The sequence below is a fragment of the Miniopterus natalensis genome, chromosome 16, assembly GCF_054644295.1.
Source record: "Miniopterus natalensis isolate mMinNat1 chromosome 16, mMinNat1.hap1, whole genome shotgun sequence".
Classification (NCBI taxonomy): domain Eukaryota; kingdom Metazoa; phylum Chordata; class Mammalia; order Chiroptera; family Miniopteridae; genus Miniopterus; species Miniopterus natalensis.
Genome location: NC_142096.1, coordinates 42,143,239 through 42,155,976, shown reverse-complemented (window position 1 = coordinate 42,155,976; position 12,738 = coordinate 42,143,239). Strand labels below are relative to the sequence as shown.

Here is a 12,738-nt window from a genome sequence, read left to right as displayed (position 1 = left end):
AAAGATATATTTTTAAAAAAAAGAACAGAATGGGAGGGATCCCTTTACCGGACATCAAACTCTATTACAAAGCCATTGTAATCAAAACAGCCTGGTATTGATACAAAAACAGACATATAGGTCAATGGAACAGAACAGAGACCCCAGAAATAGACCCACGCCATTATGGTCAGTTAATATTTGACAAAGGAGGCAAGAGCATCCAATGGAGTAAAGACAGTCTCTTTAATAAGTGGTGCTGGGAAAATTGGACAGGTACATGCAAAAAAATGAAACTAGACCACCAACTTTCACCATACACAAAAATAAACTCAAAATGGATAAAAAACTTAAATGTAAGTTGCAAAACCATAAAAATGCTGGAAGAAAAAGACAGGCAGTAAAGTCACAGACATCTCACATAGTGGAATTTTCACTGATACATCTCCTAGGGCAAGAGAAACAAAAGAAAAAATAAACATGGGACTACATCAAACTAAAAAGCTTCTGCACAGCAAAAGAAAACAGCCTCAAAATACAAAGGAACCCCATGGTCTGGGAAAACATTTGCCAAGGATGAATCTGATACGGAGCTAATTTCCAAAGTGTACAAAGGACTCATACTTCTCAGCAAGAGGAAGACAAACAACCCAATTAAAAATGCGCAAAGGACCTAAATAGACACTTCTCCAAAGAGGACACACAGACTCCAGGAGACACATGAGAAAATGCTCAACTTTGCTAATAATCAGAGAGATGCAAATTAAAACCACAATGAGGTATCACCTCACACCTGTCAGAATGGCTCCATCTACAAATCAGCAAACAACGTGCTGGCGAGGGTGTGGAGAAAGAGGAACCTGGTGCACTGCTGGTGGGAATGCAGACTGGTGCAGCCACTATAGAAAACAGTATGGAGGTTCCTCAGAAAATTAAAAATGGAGCTTCCTTTTGACCCAGTGATTCCACTTCTAGGAATATATCCTAAGAATCCTGCAATACTAATCAGAAAGAATATATGCACCCCTATGTTCATAGCAGCACAGTTTACAATAGCTAAGATCTGGAAACAGCCCAAGTGCCCATCAGCAGATGAGTGGATAAAAAGCTGTGGGACATTCACACCATGGAATACTACACAGCTGTAAAGAAGGATCTGGTACTCTTTGGGACAGTATGGATGGACCTGGAGAATATTATGCTAAGTGAAATAAGCCAGGCAGCGAAAGACAAACATCACATGATCTCGCTTATACATGGAATCTAAAGAACTTAATAAACTGATGAACAGAATAGATTCAATGACATGGAAGCATGGATCAGACTGATGAATGTCAGAGGGATGGAGGAGGGCGGGTGGGTGGAGGGGGAGAGAGTAACCAAAGAATTTATATGCATATATGCACAACCCAAGGACACGGACAGTGGTGTGGAGGGGGACTGGGGAAGGGGGTGGGACGGTGGGGAATGGGTCAATGGGGAGAAAAAGGAACATCTGTAATATTTTTTAAAAAATAAAATGTGTGTGTTTTGTGGCCCAGGTCAGTTGGCACAGCACAGCCCTGTTTCTAAAGGCTGGGCCACGCTTCCCCTGCCCTTCTCATTCGCCCGCTGCTGCTCTTGCCACCTGGCTCCTCACACCTCTACTTCCCCACCTCAGGTCTGCTCAGAGGTCATGTTCTCAAATGGCCTGACCTTCCTACTGAAACCACACTTTCCTGCACCCCCACCCCCCAGCTCCTTTTTAACTGGGCACAGCCTGCTTACAGCCCTGGGAGGTGCTGTCATCTTTTGTCTGTTCCTCTCCCTCCACCTCTTTGGGCACCAGCAGCGGGGGCCTGCTTTGTGCCCAGAACAAGGCAGTGTTAGTAACTCCAGCAGATGAGTGACAGGTAAGCTGAGTGCTGCACCAAAGCCAGTTGGTAAGGGCTCCTTGGTCTGCACACCTCCTGGCTCGGAGGGCTTTGCAAGTTTGAGTGCTGGCTGGCGGTGCAGTTTGAATTGTGTGCACTTTAAAGAAGAGACCTCTAGAACAGAAAGTAGCTTGAAGTATATGTATATATAAACCAGCTTATTATTGTAAAATAAGCAAGGAAATCTCTCTCCACAAGTAGAATGAGTTCTAGAAATATATCTTTTCCTTGAGAGTAAGTTGTCATAAGTGTGATTGCCGGCATGCCAACCTGAAGTTGGTCTGGTCCTAAGTAGAACTGCCTTCTTAAGCTGTCCTTGCCACAGAAGTTCAGGGCTAATGGTTGGGCTTCTTGGGTTGGCCTACGGCTGTGTCCAGAGCAGATGGAGGTGTAACACCAGGTCCTGACACACACAGGACTTCCAGTGACAAGGACAACATGGGTACGTGGGGTGTCTAGACACCCCAGTGCTATGAAATGTCTTCTTGTCATCATTGTTCCCCATCGCATCCCTTCTTGTAATGAGAGTGGTGAGGAGGGTGCGAGAGGCTTCCTGAAGAGCCCGAAGCTGGGAAGGTCTGATTTCACCACACTCCTGAGACATCCATGGATGCCATTTTTTTAAAGAGAATTTTAAATTAGTTGTGACTATAGTCCACGCTTGCTTTTGCCACGGCCCTCCTGTCATGCCGTTAGCATTATTTGCTTATTTGCCTAACCTCCCCACCCCATCTGAGTCCTTAAAGCAGCCTGTCCCCCCTGCCCTTTATCTTGGTGGTGTTTGAACCCAGTGTTTAGCACAGATGTTCAAGGGGAGGGTGGAGAGGGCAAGGGAGGGGTGGCCACGACCCTGCTGTGCCAACTGGTGTGCTGACTGAACTTTTTGTTCCCACAGACTGGAAACCAACACATTTATCAGCCTGTGGGGAAACCAGGTAAATGAAAAAAGAAATTGTGTATCAAGATGTTTGTATAATTTGGAGAGAGTGGGCTTTAAATGTATAACTTTCTTAGCTTTGGAATACTTTGTGATTTTTTATCACGGTTCCCTCTGTGAGCCACAGCAAGTGTGATGTTTCCTGAATTCAGCCCATGCCAAGAAGGCTGGAGAGTGAACTTACTATACTATCTACCAGAGATGCCCCAGCAGGCTGCCTCTCCAAGAGGAGCATGTGCTGTGATAGCAGGACCGTGTGTGTGTGCATGTGTGTGGGAGCTGCATACATGCTCTCTATGAAAGTGCATTACTTAATGAGACCCATTCCCTTTTCCAGATCCTGCAGGTCCGCCAAAGAAGCCACCACGCCCCGGAGCCCCCGGGCACCTGGGCAGCCTTGCCAGCCTTAGCAGCCCTGGGGACAGTTACAATGAGGGCGTCAAGGTGAGTGTGAAGCCTGGGCTCTGCTCAAGGCTCTGTGGAGTCCATTCTATCTTGATTGACAACTCTGTGCTAAGGGCGGGACCGCAGGGTGGCATTGCCGTAGACTGCAGACTCAGCTCTGTTTGGTTCCAAACCCCTCTGAGTGTCAGGAACAAGCTTTACTGAAAATCTTTTCCATTTCTCTCTCACATCACAGAGTTCTAGGGCCTCACTCAGATCCTAACTTTCTTAGTACGTCTTCATCCTATCAGGAGAATGTTGCTTTGGAATAAAGTGCTGGGATGGCTTCTGGTTTTAAAAATTAATTAAACCAGGATGCTGGGGTAAGTAAGACCTTCCGTAGGCTGTCTTCAAGTTTGTCAGTGTTGCTGAGTGGAAACTTTCATTGTTTTCCATCCAAGGCCAGAACTACGTTTGTAAAAGCAGCCTGTGCTGTGTAGAGCTGTCCCCCAACCAGGGACTGTGAGGCTCGGGTGCAGATGACCAGGAGCTTCTCCATGGCACAGAACCTTCACTTGCCGCCACCTGCCAGGGTGGTGTGAGCAGGGCCATAGGGTGCTGGGCTCACTGGGGACCTTGGGAGAGAATCTTCTTCTCTGTCATGCCCATTTGAGGAGAGGCAATCTGTGCTTTCTAGTAGGGAGCAGTTACCTCTCAAATTCACTCTATTTCTCAATTCTGAGATACTTTTTTTTCATGTTTTGCTATCTCTAAAATCAGGATGGTGTGTTGGTTTCATTGGCAGCATTTTTTTGTAGAGATGCATCTTACACTGGATGGCATCTTAGAGCCTGATGACCACAGTGTCACTGAGAAACTCAGGTTCACTGATAGCCACCCCTTGTGGAGTGCCTTGTCTAGGCCGAGTGCCATGACAGCCTGTGGACTCCACAGAGCCATGTGTTCACATGCTCATGTCGGCCTCACAGCATCAGTGGTGGTACTTCTCCCACTTTTCACATGAGATGGCCAAGGATTGCAGAGGTTACAGGGTGTGTTCAAGGTTCTGGCCTCCCAGTCACTGAGCCAGCATTTAGCTATAGTCCTGCTGTCTGCAGGTGCACTTGTGCTCCCAGGTGTCTCCAAAGCTCCCTGTCTTGAGGAGTCAGAGTCAGTGCTGGGGACCAAAAAATGTCATCTCAAGGCTCAGTATGAGGCAGCCAACAGCCCAGGGCCAGCTCCTAGCAGGCGGGCGGGCAGGGGTCGGGGATCAGAGCACTGGTCCTGGAACTCAGTCTCGGGCCTGGTGTCAGTGGACCCCAGCTCCTTCGGCCTCCCTGTAACCCTGCTGGCACCAGGTATTCTCTGGGGAGGAGCAGAGGAACCCACATTAGGGTGGGTTCTTGACATAAATGAAAGGAAAGAGGGCAAATTAGGTTAATGTACTTTTTTCATTTTCATAAGCCACAGAGCAAACTTTCAAAATGGCTCATGTTACAATGAAAACCAACGTTAGAAGTAGATCAGATACCAGCTTAGAATTCTGACATATACTCACTTTCACAGTGGGAATAACGTATGAGTAAATGTAACTGGGAAGTCCCCTAATACAGGATAGTAAGCAAGTCGAAATCTTAATGGAATAGTGTGCTTAAGTATGAAGTGACAAGTTTTTAATAATTAGTGTGAAGTGTGTCTCTATTCATTACCCATTGTTTGGTACAGATTATCAAATCAGCCTAAGAGAACACTACTGTATTAGACAGAAATGCTCACCTTCAACTAGGTGTAACATCTCGCCCAAATTGCAGTTAGCCAAAAAGCAGTGTCAGTTTTTCCTTGGTGGCTTTCCGTTTCGGTTCTGAATTATCTGAGGCTTTAAGCAGCCCCCACCCAAGTGGTTGGAATTGGTCATGTCTACGCAGGTTTAAACTAACCACCTGCTGGGTGTCTCCACATTATCAAGAAATAGGAAATTTCCAGAAAATAGGAAGCCAGTAACAGATATCTGTTCACACTAAGCTTTTGCTTTGGGAGTGTCACTGCAAATGGTCCCTGGCGGCACCATGGCCGCTGTGACAGGAGTGGGCAAAGAAGAGGTGCAGAAACAGAGATGCTGTAATAAGCACCTCCCCTCCTGGAGTCCAGAGCCATGTGGTACATGTGGACAAGCTCTGCCTAACGCTTTTCAGGAAGTCCCTTTCAGCTGGTCTGGTCTGCACAGGCGTCCTGCCCTCACAGGACCGCACGGACCCTTGGTGTGGAAGGCACAAACACTGCAGGGCGATGCTGCTCCGAGTGACCCCATCTCTCGTGCCCGCACACAGCACATTCAGGATTCTGCTGCACTGACACACCCGAGGGCTCCTCCTTCAGACAGTTCTAAGCAGAGGACAGGAGACCCCATTTCCCCAGGTAGTTTTGCTCTTACATCACAGTAGAGTAGCCTTGCTTCAAGCTGTAGAGAAAAGCATTAAATCAAACTTGTAAGTTTAGGGAACCAAACCATAAGAAGTGCTTCAAAAGAAGGGTTTCTGTTTTTGTTTTTAAAATAACCTCCTAACGTCCTTAAGCCCAGCTCAGTCCAGGAACCCGCTTTTGTGGTGCAGCCGTTTCCAAGGGGGCTGGGGCTAGAGCTCAGAGGCCGGGTTGTGTGGTTCCTCTGAGTCACTCAGGGCCCAGTTAGTGGTCACAAACATAACTACTTCTTCCTTTTTGAAGACCTGATTCTTTTGATTCTTGCACGGCTGCCAGATTGTCCTTGGGCTTTGCATGTTGTTTCCAGGTTTATTTCATGGAAACAGGAGTGGTGCATGGCAGACCTGCACTGATGTGCCGGTAACCTGAGTGTGGCCCGCAGCTCTGCTCAGTTGCAGCAAGCTGAGAGCCGGCAGATGGGCACTCCTGCTTACCTGCTCGTGTGTTTACCGGGGTTTTGTCTGCTGCCTTTATTAATACTGTTTTTCTTTTTTCCCTCTCTCTGATAATTTCTTTAACCTTTCCTCACCTTCCGTTCGACAATAGCCATGGAGGGTAAGCACATCTTGTCTGTGTGTCTGTCCAGCTCTTTATCACACCCAGCGCTCTGCATGTGACCGGACCAGAAATCCGGGCCTGGGGAGGGCACTTGTGCTTGGTTCATACTGGCAGCAGTGGTTCTAGTTGCCAGAGCGAGAGACGGGAACAGCTCTGCAGCGTTGAACTATTGTCCATTTCTGTCTCATGCCCGAGTTTCAGGTTCCTTGGGCAGAGGCTGCCCAAGAGCTCAGAAATGGGCACCTAACCCTGTAGCCTGAGCCCAGGCAGCAGATTCTTACGGTCACACAGCTGTGGACTGAATTTGCCTCTGCAAAGACACAGGGGCTGTCCGGTGGGGCCCATTGTTGCCAGTTTACTGTTTAAATTACCATTGTAGATCTCCCAGAGGCCCCCATTTAACTCAGCGCTCAGCTTATCTTGGATAACATCTGGTGATGTCTCTGTTTCCGGGCACTGGGTGGTCATTTCACATATGTCCCTTCCTATGAGGGAGCTGAGGCTACTCCCCGGGAAGTGCAGCACTTGTTCCAAGGGCACAACCACAGGCCTTCACCTGAGCAGGGTTGCAAACAGTGTCTGGTTAAGGGACGGTGTTTGTCTGCTGTATGTAATCCTACAAGAAATAGCTCTCCCCTAGGTGGCTTGAGGCAACTCAGCTGAGCCATATAGTTTCTACTGCAGAATTCAAACCAAGTGGAAATTGTTTGTCTAATGCAGAACGCTTGACCCCTTTGCCAGCTTCTCTGAAATCCTCAGTGGGGTGTAAGATATGGATTCTTTCTCTTTGGGTGAATGATTCTGGGGGGACGTCGAATCACTTCTCTGAGAGAATCTGGGGCTTTTTAGTATAACGTGATTCCATATCATTTCCTTTAACTGAGTTCAAAGTTGGAAAAATGATGATCTCATGTATGTTGCTGGGATGAGTCATGTCACTGTCATCCTCACAGTGAACTTGACCCCATACAAACAAGAAAATCAGTTCTGCGATCTGCTTTGATCTCTTTTAAAGCCCTTCCCTAACCCAGCTGAGGTGATATGCCGCCACCTCCTGGACAATAGAAAGATAACCGGCTTCTGTGTTGGCAGCTTCAGCCCCAGGAAATCAGCCCCCCACCCACTGCCAACCTGGACCGCTCCAATGACAGGGTGTATGAGAACGTGACGGGCCTGGTGAAGGCTGTCATTGAAATGTCCAGCAAGATCCAGCCAGCCCCGCCTGAGGAGTATGTCCCCATGGTGAAGGTAAGACCATCACACCGTGTCCCAGGAGAATAGCGTCCTGACTGCTCAGGGAGGCTATGGCCCCTTGGTGGGACTGTGTTGCACCACAACCACCGTCACAGGAATTGCTGCTCCTGTCCGAGACCCAAGGAGGGGAATGTCCTGGGGCGACAGTCATTTCACAGTTACTGCTCCCACATGCGTTCTTGAGTGAAGAAAGCAAGAGGCAAAAGAGTGCTCTGTGTGGTGGCGTCTGCACACAATTCAGTGCGTGCAGACTGGTTCAGTGTAGGCCTGCACTGTGGCAGTCGTGACACCTCTTGGCTGGCCTCCTGAACCATAGAAAGTACCTAGGGGAGAACAGATTCAGGGAGCACTCTGAGGAGATGTGTGTCCGGTAACATCTGACCCTAGAGGGCGAGCAAGTGGTGGCATAGTGTGGGTAGAAGCACCAGATGACAAGGAAAACAGGGCTCTAGCCCTGTTCTGCCCAGACCCTTTTCTCACGTGAGTGTCCGCTCCTCACCCTGTTCCCCAGGGCAGTCAAGCCCTGGTATCAGAGAGCTGGACCTATGGGGGGGGAAGGGGGATTGCCTCATAACTTAAAAGGTCAGGCTCAGCACCGAGGGAAATAAACAGAAATATTGTAATAAAGGGAAAGCTCCATGCTGCATGCAGTGCCTTGTGTGACCTGACCATGTGGTCCTGTTGGTAGGAAGTCGGCCTGGCCCTGCGGACATTGTTGGCCACTGTGGATGAGACCATCCCCAGCCTGCCAGCCAGCACTCACCGTGAGGTAGGCACAGCACCTGCTCTGGGACATGCAGGTGGGGACACCCTGGGTTGGATCCATGCTTATGCAGTTTAAACAATACCCTTGGTAGCTCCTCACTGTGCAGTGACTCACATCCCATGGCTTTTAAGGGCTGAAAAGAATGTCTTTTCTCCTGGTGGCACCTAAGAGGTACATGAAAATCCCCAGAAAAGCTCACTGGAGCGACTCTCCTGACCTCTCTCATCCTTCCAGATCGAGATGGCCCAGAAGCTGCTGAACTCAGACCTAGGCGAGCTCATCAACAAGATGAAGCTGGCCCAGCAGTACGTCATGACCAGCCTGCAGCAGGAGTACAAGAAGCAGATGCTGACTGCTGCTCATGCCCTGGCCGTAGATGCCAAGAACTTGCTGGACGTCATTGACCAGGCCAGACTGAAGATGCTGGGGCAGACGAGACCACACTGAGCCCAAGGAGCCCCTTGCTTCTTTCCAACATCTGTCCGTGTGCCACCAGCAGCCAGGGACGCCATCCTCAGTGCCAGCACTGACCGCACCAACACTTTTGACCTGACAGCTGGTTGATAATCTCTCATAAGTTTAACCACATTTTGATTTGGATTCATTTTTTGTTTTTTTTTTGAATCATGATGTTCAGAAAAGTCCAGGATCCAAAATGTGGTGGTTTTCTGAGAATGAAACTGTCCATGAGAAGCTTTTAGGGATCATGAAGAGACTGTAGGATATGTTTCCATGGGAACAGCCAGAACTTGCTGGGAAGCAAGAGGATGAGGGGCGATCCAGTAGTACCCAGACTGGAACGTTTGCGGTCGGCAGAGCACTTCGGTTGCAATATGCTGATACCACTTTACAAAGAAAGAATATAAAAGCTATATTTTGAAGACTTGAGTCATTTCAGAAAAAGAACTACAGCCCTTTCATTTTTTCTGCCTTTTCCTTTCACGTGGGTCTGTGAAGTGTTTGGAAACTAGCTGTAGAACACACTAAAAACACTCTTTTCACCAGAATAATGTGCCAGTTTTTGTAGCAATGTTCTTTGGGAGCAGAAATGCTTTGTACCAGAGCCCCTCCAAACTGCATTGAGAAGAGGTTCTGGAACCGTCTCCGTTTCCATTTTTATATAATTTATAAAGAAAGAGTAAAGCCATGTTGACTATTTTACAGCCGCTGGAGCTCACTAACCTTCCTTGTGTCTGTCTTCCCAGGAGGGGGTCAGCAAACCGAGAGACAGTGCTCTCTGCTGTCCAGCTACCACCTACTCTGCTCAGTACCTTTGAGAACTACACCCTCCCTTTAGTTTGTTGGGGGATATAAATTATTCTCAGGAAGAATATAATGAACTGTACAGTTACTTTGACCTATTAAAAAGGTGTTACCAGTAAAGGTTCCAGTATAATCGCCTTTCTTTTCGTTCTTTTCCTTCAAACCATTTAAAACTTTTCAGGTGACTTGTCAGATGAAGTAACACACAGGAAAGCTCTCAGTAATTTATCAGTTTCTTTTCTTTCTTTGCCTTCTAGACAAGTCAAGGTTACTACCACAGAAAGGCGGCCTTTACAAGTCACCTGTTCGCTCCATCTTAGTAAATGCAGAAAACAAGATAGGGGCCATGTCACCCATGAAGGGAGTCCCTGGGCAATCCTGGTGTCATCATGTATCTCCAGCCTTGGGGACACCACTTCTCCAGAGTCCCCATGTGAAGGGAACTGTCAGCAGTGGGTCCCCCAGACCCACCCTGGACATGGAGCAAAGCAGATAGAACTGGGGACTCAGAAGGGTTAGGCCAAGACCAGGGCTTCCAGGGGGAGGGGACTGGAGGAAATGTCCCCCAGGTGAATCCAGGTTTTCCTGCATGCACACCAGTTCCTGCTGGGGTTATGTGACATTGACTGCACCTGGACAAGCTCAAGGGGCTGCCCTATGGACTGCAGGGTGCTTAGCAGCATGCCTGGCCTCCACTCACTAGAAGCCAGGGGCCCTCCTCCCTCCCAGCCATGACAGCCACACCTCAGGACTCACCCTAGTTGGCATGTCACCAGGTGGAAAGAGAAAGGCCCTTCAGAGAGTTGACACAGTGACATTGATAACTGAAACCTCACTGTATTGTTTTTTGGGATCTTCTTCAAGATACATTGGCTAAAACCCAGCTCAAACTTCCACAGTCTCTTTCGTATTGGATGGGCATTAATCAGCCCTCATCTTATTTCGTCTTATCAAATACTTCACATTAGGCACCAAACAGCAAAAAGTAAGTGCGAGATGTGAGCTGCCAGAGCAATTGTTTTTAAGCAATCGCTTAAAATCCGTAAGATTTCTTTAAATCCATAGGAAAATCCAGTCGTGATTTGTAACTAAATGAATGGAGTTACTTGATTTTTATATGTGATTCTCATTTAATTAATCTCAAAAGCCCAAAGTACACATCAGTACTAACAGTCACACACATTTACCAAAGGAGATCCGTGCCTGTCATACTCCTCGCTTCATAAGCAGGTTACTCCAGATACGTGTCACATTGTGTTATACCATAAACTAAGTCCCGTTAAAGACCATGTTGACTTATTCTCTTGCTCTTGGGACATACTATGTAATAGATACATTAATTACCATAGACCTCTATCAATTTAATCTGGGCTGCTTTTAGTAACCTATCTTATAAAATACATTCATCCCTTAATTCTCAGTGGATTCCAGAATATTCCTGGAAATGCATTTGAATTCTCGAACGAAGTCACCTTCCAATCAAAAGGGTTTTTGTTTGGCTGAGCTGTGTGACAAGGAGGAAGGGCTTGGCTTTCGTTTTCCATAAATCAACCAACCTAGATTTGCAGCTCTAAGAGTTTGACATACGTTTATGTAAAGAAGTGATAAAAAACTTGAATTTTAAAAACATTTTATTGGCAAAGGTACAGATGAATTAATATTTTTATGTCCCCCCAGACCTTTCTGACTATATTGGGTGAGACCTGGAGGCTCTAAACAAAAGAACATTTGATACCAGTCTCAGGAAAGACCTTTTCTGCAGGAGCCACACCATCTGCATGGCTGTCACTTTATACCGAGCCTTGACAGTGTAGTGAGTCCTCTAATTTTTCTTTTTCATGATATTTTCTTTTGGGCTTTTTTTTTTTTAAGATTTTTTTTTTTAATTTTTATTGCTTTTTAAAGAGAGAGGAAGGGAGAGGGAAAGAGAAAAACATCCATGTGAGAGTGAGACGTGGATTGGCTGCTTCCTGCAAAACCCCAACCCGGTATTGAACCCAAAACCCAGGCATGTGCCCTGACAGAATCAAACCAGTAACCTTTTGGTGCAGGGGTGGCACCCAACCAGCTGAGCCACACAGATCAGGGCTACTGTTCTGCTTTTGCATGTCATCTGTCATCCACCTGGAATTGGGTTTTGATGCATTTTTCCATATGGACGAACAGTTGTCCCAGCACCATTAATCAGAAAGCCCATCCTTCCCCCATTGCTTTGAGGTCCTAACTTCATCATCCATCCAGTGTCCACACACCTTCTGACCTCTCTCCTCTCCCGTTGGTCTATCATAATAATCGTGGGTTCACGAGTCCTCATAACCTGATAGGCCGAGTTCCACCACCTGCTGCTTTCTCAAGAGTGACTTGGTTATTTTTGCCCTTTACATTTCCACATAAATTGTAAAATAAGTTTGTCAAACATCCCCCCCACCCAAACAAAAAAACAAACCTATTGAAATTGCATTGAATCTATAGGTCAGTTTGGGGACAGGGGACATCTTTACATTAATGAGTCCCAATACAGGAGCATGCTGTCTCCCTCCATTCATTTAGGTCTTATTAAACTCAGAAATGTTTTATAGATTTCTGTGCAGAGGTTGTGAATGTCTTTTATAAGATTTATTCCTAGATTTTTGATGTTTCATTTTGTTTCATTTTTGTCAATTGTATATAGAATGATGATTAACTTTAAAATATTTGCCTTAGAGCCAAAATCCTTATTAAATGACAGTTGATCAGTTGATTATTTCAAAGAAACATCATGCTAGATGATAAGAATCACAGTATAAAAGAGTGTTGGGGAGAGTTAAAAATTGATACTTGTTTACATTATTACATGCTTTACTCCCTTTGATAAATAGTATATGTTTAATTCATGGTTTCTCCCAAAGTGAAAAATAGCTTTTTAAATTTAATTTATTGAGGTGACATTGGCTAATTATATAGGTTTCAGGTGTACAGTTCTATAATACATCATCTGCACACTGTATTGTGTGCTCCCCGCCCCAAGTCAAGTCTCCTTCTGTCACCATCAAATCCCCCATTACCCACTTTTACCTCTCCCCAGCCCCCTTAAAATAGCTTTTATCTATCTCTTTTGACTCCAGGAAATGCTGCAAGCTGCACCCTTTACATCCACATTCATCCCAAGATCTTTGAGGAATATGCACTTGAATTTGTAACTCATGACATAAGCAAGTCTCAATGGC

The 12,738-nt window shown here is 46.4% G+C and overlaps 1 protein-coding gene across 10 annotated transcripts in view; it reads left to right on the top strand.

Moving 5' to 3' along the window:
- PTK2 (protein tyrosine kinase 2) overlaps positions 1-9,652 on the top strand; it is a 164,565-nt gene extending 154,913 nt beyond the window's left edge. For 9 of the 10 annotated variants that reach the window (XM_087825515.1, XM_087825520.1, XM_087825518.1 and 6 more), the window contains 5 exons: positions 2,788-2,827; positions 3,167-3,273; positions 7,342-7,497; positions 8,192-8,272; positions 8,504-9,652. In XM_087825515.1, coding sequence (XP_087681641.1) covers positions 2,788-2,827; positions 3,167-3,273; positions 7,342-7,497; positions 8,192-8,272; positions 8,504-8,716 — 597 coding nt within the window. In that variant the 3' untranslated portion in view covers positions 8,717-9,652. Of the gene's footprint in view, positions 1-2,787; positions 2,828-3,166; positions 3,274-6,237; positions 6,247-7,341; positions 7,498-8,191; positions 8,273-8,503 lie in introns of all 10 variants that reach the window. The other variant, XM_087825522.1, reaches the window with a different exon arrangement.
- The last annotated feature ends 3,086 nt before the right edge of the window (positions 9,653-12,738 follow it).